Genomic DNA, 25,077 nt, shown 5'->3' on the forward strand with positions numbered 1-25,077 from the left:
ATTGAATGAAAGCCTCAAGATAGAGGGATTGGTAAAAGGCCAAATAATAATAATAATAATAATAATAATAATAGCATTACCCAAGTAATTCTCAATGAAATCATTGGGGTCCAGACAGATAAAAAAATGGAATTTTTATGCCGTCGAGCGAGTACAGTTTAGTGAAAAAAAAGAAAGTGAATGTTCTTATCACAAGTTGAAAGCCAATTTACAGGCAAATTGGTGCACTATTTACATTCAATCTGATGCAAAACATCATAGTAAATACTATAGAGAGAGACTAAATTACCCAAAGTAAGCCCCTCGGTGTAGTCCTTTATATCTCCTAGAGAAACCTACCATTCGAAAGTTTGTCGGCTACATTTCCAATCTGCCAAGGCTACGATGATTATAGTACAAAATGTATCATTTTAGTAAGTGTAAGCGCACATTGATATTAGTCAAAGCGTTATCCCCCCAAAATAAGCGAGCAAATGTTGTGAAAAATATTATGAACTCGATCATATTCAAATCGGAACAATTCAACGTAAAAAGGATGATTAAAAGCAATATCACTCAAATTAAGAGAAATCCTCAAGGAAGCATGATTAGATCGTAGGCGAACCAAATAATAATTTGGCAGTGTGAAAATAATAGTGCCATCAAGTTATCGATAGCACCTGACCATTGGAGAGCTTTTTTTGTGGGGAAACTTGCAAGTCAAAGTTTGGGGGAAGGCGGGCATCGACCCAACCTTATGAGTATTTGGAGTATAACAATGGAGATGAGCAGTCACTCACATTGACAATGAAATGATTCCAGAAGAGGAGTCAGGTCATCCTTTCCATGAAGAATTACGTCGGCGGGAGAAGAGAGGAGGGAAGTAGAGAAGGAGGGGCTCTCAAGAGGGCCCACATCCTCCTTGGCCGTAGAGGAAAGAAAATTGCCCAAAGAAAGGGAGCAAATTACAGCATATTTGATAAGATATTTTAAAAAAATAAGATATAAGTGATAAATTATAATAAAATATTTAAGAGAGATTATTTTAATAAATAGTGTTTATATTTGGAATATATATATTATGATGTTTTACTGTTATTTTAGAATAAATTATTGTATTATGAAATAAAATTCTTTTATTATCACTGAAGTGAACGAGGGGTTAAAAAAATGCTAATATGTGGAAACTTTTTGCAGTATGTGAGCAATATTGTCGGAGCTGTTATAGTCCTGGAGGTCTTAATTTAAGCACTGTATATTTGACTTCGTTTGCTAGAACTTCCATACTATTTATTATCTACAGCATTATTCTTGCAAAATAAATTCCATCTGTTGTTGGATGGTAGTTGCATGGGAATGCAAGTCTATGCAAAGCCTATATTTTTGTCCTCTTTTTTTAGTTTCTTCTTTCAATCACGAGGTTTTGTTTCTAGTTTCCACTAGTCAGTGGTCAACAATGTACTTGGACATCTCCAAATTAAAGTTCCCGATGTGCTGGCAGCCACTAAAATCTGCATGGATTCAGCTGATTCCAAGGACTTGAAAGCAAGAGCAGGAATAAATTAAATCCTCTGAAACTAGGGGTGAAAACGGGTCGGATTAAGTCCGACCCGACCCGCTATCCGATCCGGATCGGATCGGATACGGATAGGAAAATCCTATCCGATCCGGATTCGGATACGGATACGGATAGCTATTTCCAAAAATATCCGGATCCGGATCCGGATACGGATAGCCTTTTAGAAAAAAATCCGGATCCGGATACGGATACGGGTTTAGTTGATTTTATCGGATACGGATTCGGATAACGGATATCCGTTTACCCGCTTAATAAATACCCAACTAAAGTTAAACCCTACCTCTATCTCTTATCTACTCACCATCTCCTCCCCCAAATCTCCATCGACCGCACTGCTACCCGCGGCGCCGCCCTCACTACTAGCCCTCACGGCCTCACCGGCTCACCCATTTTCACCGCCTCCCTCCTCCGGCCCTTCCTCGTCGACCTCGGCTCTCCTCCACCGGCCCTCCCTCGTCGACCTCGGCGCTCCTCCACCGGCCTCACTCCACGGACCACGGGTCCTCGATCCAGTCGCCTCCAGCCAAATCTCCATCGCCCCCAAATCTCCATCGCCCTCACAGCCTCACTGCTAGCCACGGCGCCGCCTCCATCTAAGGTGAGGTACTCATGCTTTTATGTACTCATGCTTCTAGTCTCTTGAGACTCTTTTACATTACTAGCACAATTGAAGATTCAGAGACTAACTTCAAGTGGAAGGCCAAAGAATAGATTGAATAATGCTGATGTTGGTTGTTTCAATATCAAGAAAAGAAGGCTGAGTAAACAAATCTTTGCCAGTAGCGTAAAGATGTAAAGCATGGACGATAGCGTGTATGAGTTTCTTACAAACAACTTTGATGTGGAAGATCACTTTGAAGTTGGTCGTTTTTTGGATGCTGATGTTGATGTTGATCCATTTTCAAAAATAATTTCAATCTATAACCCATCGAGAGTAGTTACGGGTCAATATTTGTTATATATCGATCGTCATACTTTGATTTCTTCCTATCATTCACTCAGATCATCCATATATGATAATGATGCAAACAAGTGAGACTACCATTTAATTTCTTAACATGAAGTACTAGACAAGTAATCCACGAAACATATTACTTCATTATTCAATTTTTACTTAAATTATTGCAAAAAATAAAGGTTAATATACCTCTTCTGACAAGACTATTCCTGTTACTTATCTAAGTAGACCTACTATTAGCATGTCTGAGTTCATAACAAACTAGTATATTTAACTTTTATCTAGTTTCTAGGTAACCTAAGCAAAAAAACAGGGCATTGTTGATTTCAATTGAGCTTTTCAATCTAATAGCACTCTTTCAGAATAGAAGAACAATAGACTTTCGCCTATCAATATTTCATTTTAAGGAAATCAAAGGGACAAGATTTGTTCAAGAGAAAATAGATTTAAAAATCTTTGTAAACCCTACAACCATTTGTCTCACATGTATAATTGAAGATTGTTACACATCAAACTTGAAGATTTACCTTATCAATGTATTTGTATCATGTCTTATCCATCAAACTTGAAGATTGTTACACATCAAACTTGAAGATTGTTACATATTCTCTTATAGTAGAAGTATTACATTAATAATGACATGTTTTACATGCATGGCATTTATGTTTTACATGCTTGACTAAATTGCCTCTGTTTGCATATTTTGCAGCTAGTTATTTTCTCTCCTCTCTTGTCTGATATTTTTGCAATTTGGTCCAAATTATTTGGAAGAATAATTAGTTTTCAAAAATTATTAGACTGGTAAGAATATTTGTATTTAATGTATTCTCTCTTTTATGGTTTGATCTTTAATGTTTTAGCTGTAATTAGTTTTAATATCTATGTTTAGGAGTCAATGGCATCTACAAGTGCATCAGTTCAAGGTGACACCTCAAGTAGTGTTTTTAATGATGATAGAACAAAGAAGAAGAAGTTGACATCGGATGTCTGGAATAATCTTGAGAAAATTGAAGAGACAGAAGTAATTGATGGAAAAATAATTCGCAAGTACAAGGCAATATGTAAATATTGTCGAAAGCAATTTAGTGGGGAACGTTCTATGGGAACATCACACTTGAGGAACCATTATAAGAACAAGCATAATAGAGATAGAGGGCAAATGGTACTCAATCTCACAAAAGTTGGAGAAGATGGAATGTTAGAGTCATACAAATATAATGAAGAAACAAGTCAAAGAAAACTTATCATGGCAATAGTAATGCATGAATATCCTTTCTCTATTGTAGAGCATGAGTATTTTATTGAATTTATAAAATCTCTACGGCCTGCTTTTCCAACAAAGTCACGGATTACTATCAAAAAAGAGATCTTGGAACTATATGTTGAGCAAAAGAAGATTTTGTATGATATGTTTACTTCACTTTCATGCCGTATGAGTGCTACCATGGATCTCTGGACTTCTAGACAAAATAAAGGATATTTGTGTGTTACAATACATTTCATTGATGATGAATGGAGTATTCAGAAAAGAATCATAAATTTTATGCATTTAGAAGGAAGACATACAGGGTTGAATCTCTGTCAAGCATTTCTAAAGAATATGATTGATTGGAATATTGACATGAAGCTCTTTTCATTAACTTTAGATAATGATCGAGCTAATGATGTTTGTGTTAGAGATGTGGTTACTCTTTGAATGGGCAACAAGCTCTTGTTTGTGATGGCATATTTTTTCATGTTAGATGTGCCACACATATTATTAATTTAGTTGTGCAAGATGGTTTGAAGAAAATAAAAGATGCAGTAGAGAATATTCGTCATATTATTGTAATTCTCAAAAATTCACCTTTACAATGGGAGGAGTTTCTCAAAAGAGCAAGAGAATGCAATTTAGATACCAATAAGTCTCTTTCAATTGATGTATCTACAAGATAGAATTCTACATATTTGATGCTTAAAGATGCTATATATTATAGCAATGCATTTAAGAGACTTTATTGTGCTGATCCAATTAAATTTGCTGTATGTCCAACAAATGAGCAATGGGATAAAGCAGCAGTGTTATGCAAATGTTTGAAAACATTCCATACGATTACTGAATTGCTTTCAGGAACTTCATATCCGACAGCTAACTTATTTTTCAAAGAATTTTGTGCTATTCAGTTGCAAATTAAAGAATGGTGCAAAATTTTTGATGAACTTGTTCTTTCTATGGCAACATCAATGCAAGACAAATTTGATAAATATTGGAAGCAATGCAATCTTATACTAGCAGTGGCTTCATTTTTGGATCCTCGATATAAGATGAAACTTATGGTGTATTACTTTCCTAAAATTTATCCTCTTGGTGGTGTTAAGGAACTTGAGGAAGTTCGTGAAGTCATAAGGAATTTGTATAATGAATATGCATCCAAATTTTCTTCCCCCCGTCTGATCCGGATGTGAATATAAATAATAGCCAAGTGTTGCAGAGTGGTAGAGTTGATTTTGATGTTGATGAAGATTTAGAGCAATTTTTAAGTGAGGAATGTCAACAACAATCTATTAAGACAGATTTGGATCAATATATTGAGGATGCCTCACTTTTATGGCAACGTAATGACAGTAAATTTGATTTATTATCTTGGTGGAAGACAGAAGGTAGTGGAAAGTATCATATATTATCACGAGTTGCCCGTGATGTATTAGCAATTCCAGTCGCCACAGTTGCATCTGAATCTGCATTTAGTACAGGTGGCCGAGTAGTTGATGCTTATCGTAGCAAGTTGGATCCCGAATCAGTGGAAGCTTTAGTATGCACTCAAGATTGGATAAGATCTATAAGAAAAGGTAATGATTATAATATTCGATAGTATTTTATAAAATAGTATTGTTTACTAATGTTCATATACTTTTTTCTTATTAGGACAAATAGCATCAATTATTCAGGATGTTGAACAATCTGAAGATGTTGATTTAAATGGGGAGTAATCATATTGTAAGTATTTTTCACTTTATATTTTAAGTTGATTAATCTAGTTTCTTTATATTACTTTTAAGTTGGTTAATTTAGTTTCATTTATTTTGCAGATGCACTTGAAGAGGAGGATTGTTTGAATGGTTGGATGTTTTGATGTTTTGTTCCTCTAACTTTGGGATATTGATACTTTTTAAACTTAGTTAATTTTATTTGTTGAAGTTCATATAAACTTGTGTCAACCCTAAACTTTATTTTGATAGATATTTTAATTGCTTTTGTGGTTGATAATGTGAACTTGTGTTGGGATAATTTATTTACTTTTATGGTTAACAATGTGAACTTGTGTTAGGATAATTTATTTACTTTTATGATTGACAATGTGAACTTGTGTTAGGATAATTTATTTACTTTTATGGTTGACAATGTGAACTTGTGCAACAATGTTATATTTGCTTTTATGGTTGACAATATGAACTTGTGCAAAAATATTTTACTTGTTTTTATGGTTGACAAAGTTAGAATCTCATTACTGTTGTTGTTGTAATTTTTTGATCAAGGTTTAGATCATTAGTTTATGCACATTATGTTTGTTTAAAGTTTATAATTTCTTTTGTTTTTTCTTTTTGCACCGTTACTATCTTTTTTGCCGATGAATCAGTTCTCAAATACTTTAAGTTTTGTTCAAATTGTATTTGAATGGTTTTAGACTTGATTGATATTCGTAGTAAGTTCATATTAATTTGGTTAAAATTTGATACGTATTTGTTTAAGATCCGAAAATTTATCCGAACACTATCCGATCCGTATCCGAAACTATCCGATCCGTATCCGAAAACTATCCGATCCGTATCCGAAAATTATCCGTATCCGTTTTCTTAGGATATGGTTTTAATTTTTGCTATCCGTCAAATATCCGTATCCGAATCCGTATCCGGATAAAAAATATGGATCCGGATATGGGTTGAGTACTATCTGAGCCGTATCCGATCCGTTTTCACCCCTATCTGAAACACATGGACAGCTTGCTATTCACACTTAAATATTGATGAACACTAGTTAATTCCTTGATCCAACTTTGAAGCAGACTAAAAATATTCAGTTGCAAACTGCATGCTAGATATTGGATACTTGGATTATTCTCTTAATTAAACTAAAAATCTGCTTCGTACTTAGTACCGTCTTTGCAACAAACCATACAATGCCAAAATATTCAGCATTTTCTTTCAGAAGATATGCTGGCCTTACATGTTTCAGGACATATCAGATACACTGCAGGTTATAGATTGCAGGCATAGACATTATTGTCAAACACTATGTTACTTACAACATACAACATTAATTGGTGAAGATTGCAAAAATAATCTTACAGCAATATACCACCAAATAGTTTCTCAAGTTATAATGTTAATGTGTCGTGCTTTCATGATTCAAAGACGGATCATTTCTGGTAATCAGCTAGCTTACTGATTGTGATTGTTCGGAATGGCTCAGCAAGATATGCTTGCGTTCGAGCAGATATCTCCTGCGCTATGGACCGCATTGAAGGCCTAGACTCCGGATTTGTGCGTGTGCATGCAAGTGCTATTCTAACAATGAAAACCACTTCTTCTGCTAACTGCCCTGTTGGAGAAAGTAATCGCTGGTCTAACACATCCTTCAGTAATAAATCACCGCCTTCTGATGACAAAGAGGAGATAAGATCCCCTGGATGCTTGCCCATCATAACTTCCAAGGATACCACTCCAAAGCTATACACATCACATTTTTCGGTCACCTTCATTGTGTAGGCCAACTCTACAAGAAAACAGAACATAGTGTGTTTAGAGACCAAAAGCAGTATGAAAAAATGCATAAAGTCGTGAAGGGAGGTTGAAGAATGCTCAAGTAATGTTCCGTTAACTTCTGTTAATATGAGATGTAAAACATAATTAATCCTTGGCAAAAGACTACACTTCAAAGGACTAACAGCAAGTGTGCTTATGCATAGGTTTTAGGTATGCTATATGGATTGTAATGGATAGAAGTTTCACCATGGAAGATTCCACAACTGATATCTATACAAACATTTAGCAACGAAAAATGTTATCATACAATCCTAGATCTAGAATTATCAGTTTATGAAGAGGATGTCACAGTAATTAGACAGAAAACAAGAACAATATAAGTGCTCAAGAAACTGAGATGTATCAATGTAGTATTTACCTGGTGCCATATAGCCATAAGATCCTGCTACAGAGGTCCAATTAGAAGAACCAGGGTATAATAATTTTGCCGTTCCAAAATCTGAGATTCGTGGCTCGAATTCAGACTCCAGCAAGATGTTGTTCACTGAAATGTCGCGATGAACTACAGGTGGCGAGCAGTCATGGTGCAGGTAGGCTAAAGCATGAGCTACACCCTGAATAACTTTCACCCTCATGGGCCAATTCAGCTTCTTTGAGCCATCCTCACCGTATAATACCTTGCTAAGGCTCCCCCTCTCGACATACTCATACACCAAGTACATAGAGCCACTCTTCAAGCAGAAACCATGAAGCTTCACTATGTTCCTATGCCTCACTTCCGTAAGAGCTCGGATCTCATTCTCAAAACTCTTCTTGTTAATCTCCGCCAAGTCACTCGGATCTGAAACATGGAGGCGTTTCACGGCAACGACCTGACCAGTGGACAATTCAGCTCTGTACACACTACCAAAGCCTCCTTTTCCAATGCAGTAGACTTCATTGAAGTTGTCTGTGGCATTCATGATTTCCAGAAATGTGAACTTCCCTTCTCTTTCCCATATCAAGGATTCAGACCTATCCTTGCTGGCACTCTCCATCTCTACATGTTCTTGAGGCCTCTTCCTGCATACTAGAATGACTGCAATAACTACAAATGCTAATACCAGAACTACTACAACTGGAACAACAATGGCAATTATCAATCTTTTATGATGCTTGCCAGAATCACTAATGGAGGACTTAGAATCACATGAAGGTAAACCACTTGCATTTCCACATAGACCCAGATTGCCCACATAGGCAGAGGCATTCTGGAATGCCTTGCCTACAGGTATAGTGCCCGTGAGCCGGTTGTATGAGAAATCCACAAACTCCAGGCTGAACATCTTTGAAAAGGTGATCGGAATTTGGCCAGAAAGATCGTTGTGGGAGACATTAAGCTTCTGAAGTGCTGTTAGCTTGTCGAGATTAGAAGATATATTTCCAGATAATGCATTGCTACTCAAATCTAATAGAATCTGCAGCAACACCAGGTTGCCGAGCTGATATGGTATCTCCCCAGAAAAATTATTTCTGCTCAAATCCAGCAATAAAAGGCGCTCCAGATTACCGAGCTCGGGCGGTATAGTACCGGAGAGCTTATTGCCTGATAGATCAAGGAACTGCAAAGGGGTGATGCTGCCCAACTTTGAAGGAATTATGCCTGCTATCATATTATCACTCAAGTTAAGCTTGAACAAGAGCTCCAACTTACTCAATTCTGGTGGCATAGCTCCTATCAACTTGTTGGAACCTAAGCTCAGATCTTGTAGCTTGGTCATGCTCCCAAACGCTGCTGGAATCTCACCGGAGATGCTATTGCCATCTAAGTGCAAGTAACTGAGATTCTTGCATTCTCCCCAGTCTGACGATAGTGTACCGGTCAGCCGATTTCCGGTAAGATCCAAGTATGACAAATTTGGATGAATTCCAAAGGCTTCAGATATGTCGCCAGTGAAGTGATTCCATTCTAACCGGACCCGAAGCAGCTGTGAGCAATTCCGCAAGCAGGGCGGCAGCAGACCGGAGAAGTTGTTGCTCTTCGCGGTGAAATACTGGAGGGCGAATCCGTTACATAGTCCCTGAGGCAATTCACCTGTAAAGTTATTGTTGTCGAAGCTAACATATTCTAACTTCCCATTCTGGCCTAGCTCTGGGGGGATTCTACCACTGAGGTTGTTTGTAAAGACTGATATGGCCTGAAGATTTGGAAGCTGGGCAATGGTGGTAGGCAACTCTCCTTCCAATCGGTTGGTATCGACGTCGAACTCTTTCAACGCCGTCAGGTTCCCGATCTCCGCCGGGATCGCGCCAGTGAGATTGTTGTAGAAGAGTGCTAATCGTTGAAGCTGTTTCAGGTTGCCAATTGTCTTCGGGATCGGGCCGGAGAGCGAGTTCACCGTTAGATCCAGGTTGATCAAGTTAACCAATTCCCCGATCTCCGGAGGGATCGGACCGGAGAGGTTATTGCTGTAGAGGAAAAGGACTGTTAACTTTGTAGCCAACCCGATCTCCGGCGGAATTTGCCCGGTGAACGAATTGTTTTGTATCTGAAAGGATATGAGTTCAGGCCAGTTCTTGAACAAGTCCGGTGGGATCCCTCCGGAGAGCAAATTGCCCGAGATCCCGAACTCCCGCATTCTGGTAAGATTGGAGAAGGATTCCGGCAAGCCGCCGGAGAGCTGGTTATTGGACAAGTCAACAAAATTGAGATTAGAACATCGGCCGAGCTCTGGAGGAATGGTAGAATTCAGCCCTGCTAAGTTAATAGTAAGGCGTTCAAGCATCCGAAGCTGGCCGAGAGAAGAAGGCAGCTGCCCACCTAGTGGGTTCCCAAAAAGGTCCAGTATCCGAAGCCCCGAAACGGATCCAAGCACCAAGGGGATCCCACCGGTGAGGTTGTTATTCCCCAGACGGAGGTCGTGGAGCCCCGAGAGCTTCGCGAGGGAGACCGGAATCTCCCCAGAAAAGCCATTGGTGGTAAGGTTGAGGTATTGAAGGTTGGGTAGATTGGATGGCAATGAATCCGGAATTGGGCCTGTGAGAGTATTCTCTGAGAGATCAAGGTAAGTGATGTTTCTACACTCGAGTATAAATGGCGGGAACTCCAGAGTTAGGCTGTTTAAGTATAGAGACAGGTGTTTCAGGGCCGGCATGAAGGAGAACTTGGAGTAGTCTGGAGTCTCTAAGTAATTAGCTCCGATGTCGAAGTAGACTACTCTTTGGAGACGGCTAAGTTGGTATGGGATGGCACCAGAAAGGCTGTTGTTGTAGAGCCGGAGATCGACAAGGTTTGTGAGCTCGCCGATCTCTGGCGGGATGGATTGGCCGAAGTTGTTGTTGCCAAGGTCTAATGAGGTGAGCTTGGAGAGGACGGACATGTTTCGAGGAATGGATCCTAGGAGGAGGTTGCTGTTGAGGTTGAGTCTGGTGAGGTTTCCAAGGGAGGAGAAGTCCAACGCATCCAACGTGCCATTAAGGTTGGTGTCGGGCAGTTCAAGTTGCACGACGCTGCCGGAGGAGTCGCACTGGATTCCGAACCATTTGCACGGGCTGCTGGAGTTGGAAAGAGACCACGAGCTGAGAGAGGTGGGTTGGTATAAACTAGACTTCCATTTCAGAAGTGCTCCTGCTTCAGTCTCTGCACTTGTTGTGCAGAATGATGAGGAGAAGATGATGATGATGTGGAGAAAGAGGATGGTGTTGTGAAGTCGACTCATGGCTAATGTGAGGGAGGATAGAGCGAGAGAGAGAGATTTGGTTCTTAGGACCTCCTCCCTTTTGGTTATAATGAGCGGAAGGGAAAGATAGAAGTCAAACTAAAGGTTGGAAAAGAGTGTGAACTGTGTCCGTGTGGATGAGGGAGGACTCGTGGGAGTGGATTGACTTGGTCAAGAAAAAAAAAACACTTATTAATGATCTTGATTCCACTTTGGTTGCTGGTTTGGTTGCTGGTTAGAAAAATTTCTATTCTAAATTTAAAATATATATATATATATAACTCTAAATTTATAACTAAATTAATTCTCCGATTTATGAGATGCCGTTTCCACCCATTCTTATGCACTATAATTTTCCTCAAGTGTTCCTTTCAGCCATTTGACTAATGAAATTCTTTTGACAGTGCTTCTAGATTTAGTTGGTTTAACGATTTATTTATAACCATAAGAAACAACAAATGTTCGTACTATTCCTAAAAAAGAATACTTCCAAGCAAACTGGCATGTTTATTTACTTTTAAAAGACAATAATAACAAATAAAGGAAAATTTTATAAATTATATCCTATATTTTATTTAATTTATAATTTACATCTCGTCTTTAAAATTTGTGACCGGTAGTGACAACAAAATTTTTATTATAATATATAAAATAATTTATAAATATTTAACTTTTCATAATCTGTTCCGAGGAGAGACAAAGAGAGGGAAAAATAACGATGGTGATAGTATTCTAATAATTTTGTTAATATTAATTAGTTAAAATAATGTTAAGATGTTAAATAAAAATTATGGAGAAAAAAATAAAAGTCGAATTATAAAATTATCAAATACAAAATATAAATCACAAAATAAATAAAATATAAAACATGATTCGTAAAATATTTTAAAACAAGAAACTTGTGGTCGTCTTTTTGTAGAGAGAAATTCAACTTTTTGCGGTCTTCTCTGAAGTTTGCTATGCTATGACCTTGCTTTTCAAATGATATAAGCTGACGTTTGACTGTGGAAATTCAACTTTCATATTAGTTTACTATTTTTTTCTTTTTTAAATTTATATAAGAATATATCGATTTATGATATTATATTGTTTGATTGTTGACCTGTACTGTAGTGTAAGAATTATACTTAATGTGATATAAATAATAATAACAAATTTAAAAAATAACTAAAATATTATTAGTAGTGGATGGATAAGGAATTGAGAGAAATAAGACCGAGAGAGGAGATATTGATTGAAATACTAGTTAATTGAAGAAAACTGTTGTTTAGGGACCAAACTAATATAGATCTTATTATACTTATTTGAAAACCAATACAAGGTTTCATGTGACACCAACCTACTAACATAGATCTATGAATTGAAGGTCCCAACAACCTTATATGCCTTGTAATAAAGGCTTCTCTAGAGATTTCACCAACATATGAACCTTTTGTAGATTATTAATGGTGATAAATTTTCAGATGAGGGATAAGCTAGCTTCATTACCACTTTACACCAAGCTATTGGCTGGAGAATTTTCAAGTTTCTCAGGTACAAGAAAAAAAAAGTCTTGGTTGTTAATATGGAAGTTGACTTGAAGTGCTAGATTGTGGAAATTTGTTCTAGCAGTACCAAATAGCATCAGAAGAAAATTAAGAACAACTCCAATGGGCTGTTTCCTTGAATTCATAATTAGCCATAACAATATAGATTTTCAAAGGAAAAATAGGTAATAGGAATTTACCCAATCTTTTAATATCTTTGTTACAAATCGGCCTAATCTGATTTGCAACGGTTCCGAAACTTAGATCCTAGTTTGATAGCCCTCCAATGGCTATATGGATGCTAGGATTAGTTCGTGGTGTGAAGAGGGAGAAGTTGTTGTAGAAGAGAGAGGTTAGAGGTTAGAAGAAGCCGACCAAAGACTTGGGCGGTGAAAAAAGGAGGTGAGAGAGAATGCCAATGACTAGAATCAAAAGAAAATGAGATGAGGCTAAAGCCAATTCTAATCCAGATAAAAAAATCTCAATTAGAATTTCCTCTATATAGAGACTTACCCTAAGGACTCCATAATTAACATAAAAACACCCCAAACAACCCTAACAATCCCTATCTTAACCCACATTTTTGCTGCGGTGTGTTCGAACGCGCTCGATTACGTTCGAACGTGAAATTTCAGTTATTTGTCGATGCGAACGTGATGCAGGCGTTCGAACGCGCCAAATTTCGTTTTCTGTCAATGCGAACGTGATGCAAGCGTTCGAACTACCTCGTACAAACACGATCCTTGCATTTGAACGCACATTGACAAAAATATATTTTATTAATTCTACTTACTCAACTAGATAAATAGGTTCATTTCCATGAACCCAATGTCACGCGTGAAGACAATATGGATTTAATCGTATCAATCTTATTGGGTTAAATAAATTTTATCCATTTTGTACTTTACACTAAAATCACTTGGCCCATTTGAAATTTATTAAGAAAGAGCGAGAAAATGCTCGTCATAAATTAATATTTTTTTACATATTTATTTTAGTTTATCTTTGTAGTTTTACTCATTTTAGTTGGAAAATAAATGTAATAATTTTAAACTTATTTAAGAGGACAAAGTTAATATCACCTGCAACATTAAACGGTGACATTATTTTTCATCATATTAAAAACTCACTAAAGATTAAAATGAACAGCCATAAACCCTAAAATGAGAATTTTCTTTTCACCAAAAAATATTCAATTATGGGAACACCAATTTGGGAGTCAGAGTTTTGATTAAAGTGAATACCTTCAAATTTCCCAATTTTTACTGTGAAAAATAAAGAAAAATGAGGAAAAAAAAGAGCTTACAAGACTAGAGGAGAAAGAAAGGAGAGAATGAGACTAATTACTTCAACGAGGATAGAGAATAAAAAAAAAAAGATTAAGAGATCTCCACAATTATATAAAAAAAATGGTGCAAGAGCAATCTTGCTATTTTAAAAAATTGTGAGAAACTGCAAAATTAAGCTAAAACACGTAGAGATAAAGGCTAGGATTATAGTTGCAATTCACATAAAACTCCAAAGGGACATAGTGGCAAAAGGAAAAAAAATGTAATTATTTTCTAAAGTACAGAGAGAAAAAAAGATTCACTGTCTTATTTATCCAATGACAATTTGAGAGCTTTTGAGAAAACTTGAAACTCTCATTAGAGTTTCATTTCTTAAAAGATATTAATACTCCCTTGCTAGTCGTCACTTGTCTCTCAAACGTGAGAGTAATCAAAGATATTGATACAATTGAGCAAAAATGGAGCACAACCTCTTCCTATAGGCAATAGGTCATGCACTACCAGTGCATTGGTACAATTGAGCAAAAGTGGACCACTACCTCTTCTTATAGGAGTGCGCACCACTAGTCCACTTTTATTATTATTATTATTATTATTATTATTATTATTATTATTATTATTATTTTATTAACTCTAATTAGTTACTCCATGCTTGATACACAAATGAAATGAGAGATATCTTGAAATAGTTTCACTATCAACACAATATGAATAAATAAGTATGAAACCTAGATAGCGTGTAAGATTTGAATGAGAAAACACTCATAACACGTATACACAAAAAGCTAACTAATGGTAGCTCCAAGAAGATCTTTGTGAATCGTGTAGTATAGCTACTATGATCATACAAAAAATAGAAAGAAAGCAAATTAAAGAAGGAAAGTGGCCTAATGGCTACTAAAAGAGTCACCTTTAACATCAACTTCTCGTCTTAGTGGAGGGAAGGTGAAACGAGGGCTGCTCACCTATGTTGATTGAGAGCGATGTGGTAGATGCGTTGAGAACAGGATGGTGAAAAGGATGGAATGGACAATGAAGGAAGTGACAATTGGCAAGAGGTTAAGCTAGTCCTCGATAACAATAAGAAAAGCTCTTGAGACGAGGGGAGGAAAAAGTCCTAAAACCCTAACAGTTATAATATCATACCATCAGAAGAAGCTAATTTTCAAATTAGTATTGGCTTCTCTAATCATGAAATGGATATAGTGGTGAGTGAGTGTTTACCCCAATCAACTATTTGAAATTATTTATGAATATAATGCCTTTTAACACGCAATGATAGAAGGAAAATCTATGATGTTATTAGATCAACATGCGTATCACCTCAACTTTGAAGAAACTAACTAGACAAAGTGGAGCGTGAAAGAGCAAGAACTAAATTTAATTTAAATAGGTAAGTTATATTTAAAACGACAGATAAGTCTTGTAAGATTTAAATATTAACTCATCAACTACTTTAAATACTTAAATGTTAATTAAACGAACTACAATAAATATATACACACACCATACCTTTGATCCATTATTGACAAGATTTCTGTAACTATTAGTTCCATGTTAATTTTTCTACTTTTAAGTTTTTTTTTTCTTGATCTCTACCATATGTAGTTTAGAGACATATCATTTATGGTAGTCTGACGCTAACTTACTGATCATGATCGTTCGGAATGGCTCAGCAAGATATGCTTGTGTTCGAGCAGATATCTCTTGCGCTACAGATCTCATAGAAGGTCTAGATTCTGGGTGTGAATCCGTGCATGCAAGGGCTATCCTAACAATGAAAACCACTTCTTCTGCTAATTGCCCAGTCGGAGGAAGTAATCGTTGGTCTAATACATCTTTCACTAATAAATCATCTCCCTCTGATGAGCAAATTGATGGCAGAGAGGAAATAAGATCCCCAGGGTGCTTGCCCATCACAACTTCTAGTGCTACCACTCCGAAGCTATACACATCACATTTTTCCGTCACCCTCATTGTGTACGCCAACTCTGCACAAAAAAAAAAAAATACAACATGGTTTTGTTTCTCTTATGAAATTTGCAATTTAATTTAGAGCAGTTTTTTTTTTCATGAATTTCAATCACAGAACCAATTATGCTACAATACGTTAGTATCTATTATAAAATGGAATATATATAATTAAAAAAAAAATCAATGAGTCATGGTTAAAGTAAAGGATAAACTCCCAAAAATCATGATTTGAATGCTTGAGTGTTTGCATTAAGCCGTATCCAAGTTGTAAGTAGAATATTTTCTCCATGCCTCACTGAAGAAGGCAATTGGGACACATCACATTCCACCTCTAAGATTTTTATAAAAAATGGCAGCCTAAGAACAAATGCTTGCATCACCTTCTCCTTGATGGCTTCAAAATCTCTGTGTCGTTATAGTCTAGATAAAGGCTCCCTTCTTTGTGCACTTTGTAATTAGTGTCATGAAGCTGCTGAAATTATATATAAATTATCAATAAAAAGTATCCAATCAAAGAAAACTTCTCATCTCATAAACATTGGAAGGTGTCATCCAATCATGATTGCTTGCACATTCATTGGATTGGCTTCTACTCCATAGTCATGATTGCCTACACAGTCATGATGTATGTGCTCCTACTATGAGCTGTTGTATATGAGGATGTTATCAACATAGATAGATAAGGATGAATTTTTCTAGGAAGGGCTTTAATATTTGAATTATCACATTCATAAAAGTATTTGTGAAACAAGCCACTCGTATAAGTCTTAAAAGCAGTCTTTTATTCATCACCAGAATATAAACATATCTGATGGTACCTGCTACACAAATCAATCTTTAAAAGATAGTAAAATCATGCAACATGTAATGCCTTGATTGTTAACACATATACACCAGCTTTCCATATTTTTTGGTGTAAGTAAGGTTGGAATGACACAAACTCATGCTCTGCCTTACTTTAATGATTCTATGACATGTATCTATAATTATCTAAACAGGGCCTTGCTTTAATGATTCTATGATATGTCACTGTAATTTCTCTATGTTTACTTGGACACATCTAGTACGCAGATAGATTTGGAAGTGAAGAATCTAGAGCCAAATTAATAGTATGCTAAATCGATCGCATCAGAGGCAATTATTGTTGTAACTTGTAAGTCACCAGGATTCAAATCTATAAATTCTTGTAGTAATTCAGCAACAAATCTACAAATACTAGTACGTTCCGATTGAATAGTCATTACGAACACCAAAAGCACCATATTGCATTCTTTCTCACGATCTCAAATTTTCTCATTACTAAAACCTTATTTTCGGTAATGTTTTTAGGTGTACCAAAATCATTTATCTTCAATGGATAGAAAATCATTTTGTTTGTTGAACATGAAATAATAAGTATTCGTAAACCCATAATATTGGACCATTATGTCGTATAACCAATGCCTCCCTAAGAGAATGTGACATACCTTCATGGGAATGACACTAAGAGTTGGACACATTAAAAGTGTCTAGTTTGGCCACATTTGAAGCATATTCTTTGTTTCCTTCCTTGTGGTGCCTCCATTAGTGCTTTGCCTTTGCTATCAATACGGCCCTCAAAATTTTGAGTATTGTCATATGTCGTTTGGTTGTTAGTTTGTGAACGGCTGTCGTCTGCTACTTGAATTACACCTGACGGACTAGAAAGAACAAAAAGGGCGTTACTAAAATTCGTACCTAAGTTGACTCTCCTATTTGCACCCATATGCAGCTTTGTTCTATTTTTAAGGCCAATTGTTATGCTTACTCAATGCTGTCAAAGCAGACATTAGAAGACTTTGTTTGATGTAGTCATGCAAGCTAGTACCAGAGGCATTTGCTTCCAATGTTTCAATTCATGGAAACAATTTGTATAGCTAGCCATCAATTCTAACAATCCAAACTTAAAAATAAAATATTTATGCGCACGATATGGCTGGCCACGTGCCCATGACCCTCTCTCTCTCTCTCTCTCTCTATATATATATATATACCAAACTCTCCTTTATCTCTCTCTCTCACGGAGTATGATTGTGACTGCTAGATATATTTTTTAACGTATAATAAGGTACAACTATTATAAATATACACTTACATATTGTAAAGTATGATTATTACTAAAATACTTTTAGCATATAACAAGGTATGCTCTAAGCTAGTGGCATAACGGCATGACATGTATCGAATTTATAGAGGTACTTTAGTCCAACATAGGAGATGATATTGAGAGTTGAGACTGATGACTGTGATACTAAGAGATATAAGTATTATGTCTGATTTTGAGACACATGATTATCAAGTGATCGGCATCTTTAGTGATGAGATTATTATTACTTGATCATTTATTGGTATATTTGATCATGTTAAATTATAATTTCATCATAAAAAACAATTTTGGTTGAGAATATAATATGTTCATTTATAAAAATAATACTAATTACGTCTATATATATATATATATATATATATATACACACACATGCTCATACATGACATTATACTTATTTCTTGTTCATATATCTAGTACATAATTTACTCTCTATTCTGACATCATTGGTTCGGGATAAGATCTATTCACTAAGCCCTTTAGCTCATGACTTATTTTCTTTTCTAACTATCCCAAGATATATAGTACTTGATAGCGACTTGAGATATTCTAATGAAACGTTTTAGACTGAAGATGAGGTGAGCTAAATGTGAGATGAAATAGAAATTAAGTTACACTATTATTTTTTTATTTATACTTTGCTATATTAGATGATAATTTATATAATACATGTCAAATTATATTAAACTTATGTATCAATTGTTTTAATTATATCTTGATAGTTTGTCATTGTATGACATGTACGAATCCTATCAAATTATGTAGCAGTCTAGTATGATCATTATAGATTTTGCTATTGATATATTAATATGTTTATTTAGATAATAATATAATTTATGTGGAGATGGATTAGATGAGTTAAATTGTACCTTTACGTGACAGCCCCCTTCGTTCTATCATATGCGTGGTGCATAAGGCGTGAGTGAGTAAGCATGCACGTGCTTTGCCTAAAGGATCCATTACATCAATAGAACTGCTGACCGGAAGAAGCACTAAGAATTCTTCATATATAGACTCCTCATAGTCTATTAGAAGATACTTTCTTTTAATCTCAACTTCATCTCTTCCCAAGTAGCAATGAGTGATTGACGAAGGCGAAATAGTTGTTCCAAGTGCTGCCACCATACATGTGCTTGGCCCTTGAATTTCAGGGTTCATAAACCCAACATTGCTTTCAACTGGTAAGCTAACTTATTATATTTGCAAAAATATAGAAAAGTTGGTATCTGATTTGTGGTTCTTTCCTAACAAGAAGTAAATTAAGTGAAGCTATTTCAATGATACGGGCAAATTTACCATAAACTATTCCACCAAAGCTGTATGGCACAATACATATAGAGTAAAGAAGGGAGGTTGAAAAATGCTGAAGTACTAGTCTGTAAACTTCTGTTAATATGAGATGTAAAACTTAAACGATCCTCGGCAAAAGACTACTACACTTCATAGGACTGACATCGAATGTGCTTATGCGTAAGTTTTAAGTATGATATATGGACTGTAAATTTGTGAGGGATAGAAGTTCCACCATCGAAGATTCCACAACTGGTATCTATACAAACATTTATGAGCGAAAACTTTTAAGTGGTCATCATACAATCCTAATCTATAATGATCAATTTATGAAGAGGATGCCACAGTAATTAGACAGAAAGCCTAAGCAATATAAGTGCTCAAGAAACTGAAATGCATCAATGTAGTATTTACCTGGTGCCATATAGCCATAAGATCCCGCTACAGAGGTCCAATTTGAAGAACCAGGGTATAATAATTTTGCCGTTCCAAAATCCGAGACTCGTGGCTCGAATTCGATCTCCAGCAAGATGTTGTTCACTGAAATGTCACGATGAACTACAGGCGGCGAGCAGTCATGGTGCAGGTAGGCTAAAGCATGAGCTACACCCTGAATAACTTTCACCCTCGTGGGCCAATTCAGCTTCTTTGCGCCGTCGTCACCATACAATACCTTGCCAAGGCTCCCCCTTTCCACATAGTCATACACCAGGTACATGCAGCCGCTCTTCAAGAAGAAACCATGAAACTTCACTATGTTCCTATGCCTCACCTCTGTAAGTGCTCGGATCTCATTCTCAAAACTCTTCTTGTTAATCTCTGCCAAGTCGCTCGGGTCCGAAACATGGAGGCGTTTCACCGCAACGACTTGACCGGTCGACAATTCAGCTCTGTAGACACTACCAAAGCCTCCTTTTCCAATGCAGTAGTCTTCATTGAAGTTGCCTGTGGCATTCACGATTTCCAGAAATGTGAACTTCCCTTCTCTTCCCCATATCAAGGATTCAGATATATCCTTACTTGCACTCTCTATCTTTACATGTTCTTGAGGCCTCTTCCTGCACACTAGTATGACTGCAATAACTACAGTCGCAAATACCAGAACTCCTACAACTGGAACAACAATGGCAATGATCAATATCTTATGATGCCTGTCAGAACCACTACTGAAGGAATTAGAATCACACGAAGCTGAAGCAGTTGCTTTTCCACATAGACCCAGATTACCAACATAGGCAGAGGCATTCCGGAATGCCTTGCCTACAGGTATGGTGCCGGTGAGCCGGTTATATGAGAAATCCACAGACTCCAGGCTGAACATATTCGAAAAGGTGGTCGGAATTTGACCAGACAGATCGTTGCGGGAGACATTAAGCTTCTGAAGTTCTGTAAGCTTGTGGAGATTAGAAGATATATTTCCAGATAATGCATTGCTACTCAAATCTAATAGAATTTGCAGCAACACCAGGTTGCCGAGCTGATATGGTATCTCCCCAGAAAAATTATTTCTGCTCAAATCCAGCAACAAAAGGCGCTCCAGACTACCGAGCTCGGGCGGTATCTTACCGGAGAGCTTATTGCCTGATAGATCAAGGAACTGCAAAGGGGTGATGCTGCCCAACTTTGAAGGAATTGTCCCTTTTATCATATTATTACTCAAGTTAAGCTTGAACAAGAGTTCCAACTTACTGAAGTCTGGTGGAATAGTTCCTGTCAACTTGTTGGAACCTAAGCTAAGATCTTGTAGACTGGTAATGCTCCCAAACGATGCAGGGATCTCACCGGAGATGCTATTGCCATCTATGTGCAAGTAAGTGAGACCCTTACATTCCCCCCAGTCAGACGACAGCGTACCAGTCAGCCAGTTTCCGGTGAGATCCAAGTATGCCAAATGTGGATGAACTCCAAAGGCTTCTGATATGTCGCCGGTGAAGTGATTCCGTTCTAACCGGACCCGAACCAGCTGCGAGCAATTCCGCAAGCAGGGAGGCAGCCGGCCGGAGAAGTTGCTGCTATGCGCGGTGAAATACTGGAGGTCGAATCCGTTGCATAGCCCCTGAGGCAATTCGCCTGTAAAGCTATTGTTATCGAAGCTAACATATACTAACTTTCCATTCTGGCCTAGCTCGGGCGGGATTCTACCACTGAGGTTGTTCGTAAAGACTGATATGGACATGAGATTTGGAAGCTGGGCAATGGTGGCAGGCAATTCTCCTTCCAACCGGTTGGTATCGACGTCGAACTCTGTCAAAGCCGTCAAGTTCCCGATCTCCGCCGGGATCGTGCCAGTGAGATTGTTGTAGAAGAGTGCTAATCGTCGAAGCTTTTTGAGGTTGCCAATGGACTTCGGGATCGGGCCGGAGAGCGAGTTCACCGACAAATCCAGGTTGGTCAAGTTAACCAATGCTCCGATTTCCGGCGGAATTGGACCGGAGAGTTTATTGCTGTAGAGGAAAAGGAACACTAACTTTGTAGCCATCCCGATCTCCGGCGGAATTCGCCCCGTGAACGAGTTATTCTGTATCTGAAAGGATATGAGCTCGGGCCATTTCTTGAACAAGTCCGGTAGGACCTCGCCTGAGAGCAAATTGCCCGAGATACCAAACTCCCGCATTCTGGTAAGATTGGAGAAGGATTCCGGCAAGCCGCCGGAGAGCTGGTTATTTGACAAGTCCAGAAAATTGAGATTAGCACATCGCCCGAGCTCTGGAGGAATGGTAGAATTCAACCCTGCTAAGTTAATAGCAAGACGTTCAAGCATCCGAAGCTGGCCGAGAGAAGAAGGCAGCTGGCCGCCTAGTGGGTTCCCAAAGAGTTCCAGTATCCGGAGCCTGGAAATGGATGCGAGCACCGAGGGGATCCCACCGCTGAGGCTGTTATTCCCCAGACGGAGGTCGCGGAGCCCCGAGAGCTTCGCGAGGGAGACCGGAATTTCGCCGGAGAAGCCATTGAAGGTTAGGTTCAGGTATTGAAGTTTGGGTAGATTGGATGACAACGAATCCGGAATTGGGCCTGTTAGATTATTCTCTGACAGATCAATATAAGTGATGTTTCTACACTTGAGTATAAATGGCGGGAACTCTAGAGTTAGGCTGTTTAAATACAGAGACAGGTGTTTCAGGGCCGGCATGAAGGAGAACTTGGAGTAGTCTGAATTCTGTAAGTAATTAGCTCCGATGTCGAAGTAGACTACTCTTTGGAGACGGCTAAGTTGGTATGGGATGGCACCAGAAAGGTTGTTGTTGTAGAGCCGGAAGTCGACGAGGTTTGCTAGTTCGCCGATCTCTGGCGGGATGGATTGGCCGAAGTTGTTGTTGCCAAGGTCTAACGAGGTGAGCTTGGATAGGCAGGACACATTTGGCGGAATGGATCCTTGGAGGAGGTTGTTGTTGAGGTTGAGTCTGGTGAGGTTTCGAAGGGAGGAGAAGTCCAACGCATCCAACGTGCCGTTAAGGTTGGAGTCGGGCAGTTCAAGTTGCATGAGACTGCCGTAGGAGTCGCACCGGATTCCGAACCATTTGCATGGACTGGTGGAGTTGGAAAGAGACCAGGAGCTGAGAGAGGTGGGTTGGTATAAACTAGACTTCCATTTCAGAAGAGCCACTGCTTCAGTCTCTGCACTGGTTGTTGTGCAAAATAATATGGAAAAGATGAGGAAGAGGAGTGTTTGGAGTGGATCCATGGCTAATGGGGGTGGATTTGGGTGTTGGACCTCTTGGTAACGTTGTTTGTTTTAGTCCCCACCCTTTGGTTATAATGAGGTGAAGGGGAAGGGAAAGAGCAATTCAATAAAAGGTTCGATCGGGGAAAGGTTTGAACTATTTCCGTGTGGATAGTCACTTCCATTTCAGAAGAGCTCCTGCTTCATTCTCTGCACTGGCTGTGCAGAATGATGTGGAGAAGATGATAAGGTGGAGTGCGAGAGAGAGAGAGAGAGAGAGAGGAGGGTGAGGAGTGGAGAGATGTTTGCTTCAGTGCTCCCAAAACTTTTTGTTAATTATAAAGAGGGGAAGGGAAAAGCAAGTCAAACTATAGGTAGGTTGGGGAAAGGTGATTACTGTCTCCGCAATCCGAATGGATGAGAGAGGAGTGGATTGACTTGCGTAGGAACAATGGATAGGAAGATTTGCTGACTTTGGTGTCGGTCAAGAAAAGCACTTATTACTACTGAGCTTGATGTGTTAGTTTCTCGAATGCAGACCATTCCGCAAGGTTTCCTTTCAACCATTTGACTATGGAATTCTTTTCTTTTGATTTGTATTTACAATTTGTTACATTGAATGTCTCTTCGGAAAATTACAACAATTTCTAGAATCACTCCTAGATTTGATTGGTTTAATAATTTATTTATAACCATAAGAAACAACAATGGTGAGTGCTATACTTTGTAAGGAGATAGGAGCAATTACGGAGTGATGAAATATATATTACTTTTCTTTGCTGCTCCAGCACAATATAAAATACCTCCTCCATTTTCTTTTAGTAAAAACAAAGAGTTCAACAAACTCTCTTCCTCTTTCACTTTTCTAATAAAAACTTTCACTAAAAATGTTTATTTTTATACGGCTATGGTACAATTCATATATAGTGAATAAGTATAAAATATTTTTTTATTATGAAAGTAAAGATAAAATAATTTCACTGTGCTAAAAATAAAGATGAAATTTTATAAATTAATAAAAGAACATCCAAATGAATTCAATATTACCATTAAAAAGAATTTATCGAAATAAATTGATTTTTTGTCGACATCATTGAGGATGAAGATTGCTTGTTTATGTTTGAATTATGCTCATTATATTAAAAAAAACTATATAGTTATTTGGCAATAGATTGATACGGAGATGAGCTAAGGTAATATTTGTGAATTTCCTAATATATCCGCAATCTTTATCTTTCGATTACATAAAATTTTAGCTTTGAATTCCATAAATATTTTTATAGATTTCGTAGCTATTACTTTGGATTTTATAAATACATTTTTGTATTCATATTGTCCAAATCCCTATGTATATGTATTGAAATATATAAATATTCAATACATATAAATATAAAGATGAGCTAAGGTAAAATTTTGTAGTATACTTTTGTATTCCACATATATATTCTTGGATTTAGTATATATGTTGTTTAGAATCTATACTCACGAGTACCGAACAAAGTGCATTTCGAGCTATTATCTCTAAAATCCTTAGTTAGTATTTATGTAATCTTTAACTAATAAATTACAGAATTTATTTATAGTCCATAATTATTAACTACCGAATTTAGTTAGTATATACAAAATTCAAAGCTAAAATTATGAAATATAGAGCTAGTATCTATGAAATCTATATTAGTCATTGCACATGGTTTCACATACCCCAAATAAAATTTTATTGTTACACATATTAGTTAACTATTATTAGTAAACTCTAGTGTTATGTGTCAAAATAATATTTCGTTATTCCACATACTTTAAATTGTTTTAAATATAATTTTATTATTTTATAAATTAGTTTTTATTATAACATATCAATATGAGCTTGATTCCTTAGTAATTTTTCTTTGTGAAAGAGCTATCAATTAAGGTTCTAGTTGCCAAGGCACGATAGCTATAATCAAGGCAATTGTGACTTCGATTAGATCCCTCCTCTTTTGACTTCTTATGATCGATCATTTTTTTTTTAATTTTATTAATTATAATTTTTGTCATAATTTTTGCATGAGATGATTATTTATTCGGGTACATTCAAGCTGATCGACATGAGAGCTCGAATAAATTTGAAACCAACATCAATCTTGTCTAATAGCAATGCAAGACCACAATCAGGGCTTTTCAAAAAGTTTCAATCTTTTCTTGTTGTTGTGATTGATATTCATTTTAATATCTAAATACTTAGGTCGACTTTTTTTTTTTATGAATGTGACCTATAA

General features: G+C 37.1%; 2 protein-coding genes across 2 annotated transcripts; both read right to left on the minus strand.

Annotated features, from left to right (window-relative positions):
- Positions 1-6,674: 6,674 nt before the first annotated feature.
- On the minus strand, positions 6,675-11,060 carry LOC140784852 (uncharacterized). Its single transcript, XM_073132441.1, has 2 exons — positions 7,678-11,060; positions 6,675-7,269 (listed from the first exon to the last, which is right to left on the minus strand). The coding sequence occupies exons 1-2, from the start codon at positions 10,955-10,957 to the stop codon at positions 6,914-6,916; spliced, it is 3,636 nt and encodes a 1,211-aa protein (XP_072988542.1). The 5' UTR covers positions 10,958-11,060; the 3' UTR covers positions 6,675-6,913.
- A 4,332-nt stretch (positions 11,061-15,392) lies between these two features.
- Positions 15,393-22,657, minus strand: LOC140783435 (uncharacterized). Its single transcript, XM_073130328.1, has 2 exons — positions 19,576-22,657; positions 15,393-15,763 (listed from the first exon to the last, which is right to left on the minus strand). Exons 1-2 carry the CDS (start codon positions 22,640-22,642, stop codon positions 15,393-15,395), a joined length of 3,438 nt encoding a protein of 1,145 aa, XP_072986429.1. The 5' UTR covers positions 22,643-22,657.
- Between the last annotated feature and the right edge of the window lie 2,420 nt (positions 22,658-25,077).

Source organism: Typha latifolia, chromosome 3, assembly GCF_019914945.1.
Source record: "Typha latifolia isolate L0001 chromosome 3, TyphaL0001v2, whole genome shotgun sequence".
Classification (NCBI taxonomy): Eukaryota; Viridiplantae; Streptophyta; class Magnoliopsida; order Poales; family Typhaceae; genus Typha; species Typha latifolia.

Bases quoted from the DNA above. Each gene is read 5' to 3' on its own strand.
- LOC140784852 (XM_073132441.1), bottom strand. From the start codon at position 10,957: ATGAGTCGACTTCACAACACCATCCTCTTTCTCCACATCATCATCATC. The intron at 7,270-7,677 runs GTAAATACTACA...GTTTTCTTGTAG, and splicing joins TTATGGCTATATGGCACCAG to AGTTGGCCTACACAATGAAG.
- LOC140783435 (XM_073130328.1), bottom strand. From the start codon at position 22,642: ATGCAACTTGAACTGCCCGACTCCAACCTTAACGGCACGTTGGATGCG. The intron at 15,764-19,575 runs GTAAATACTACA...TTTTTTGTGCAG, and splicing joins TTATGGCTATATGGCACCAG to AGTTGGCGTACACAATGAGG.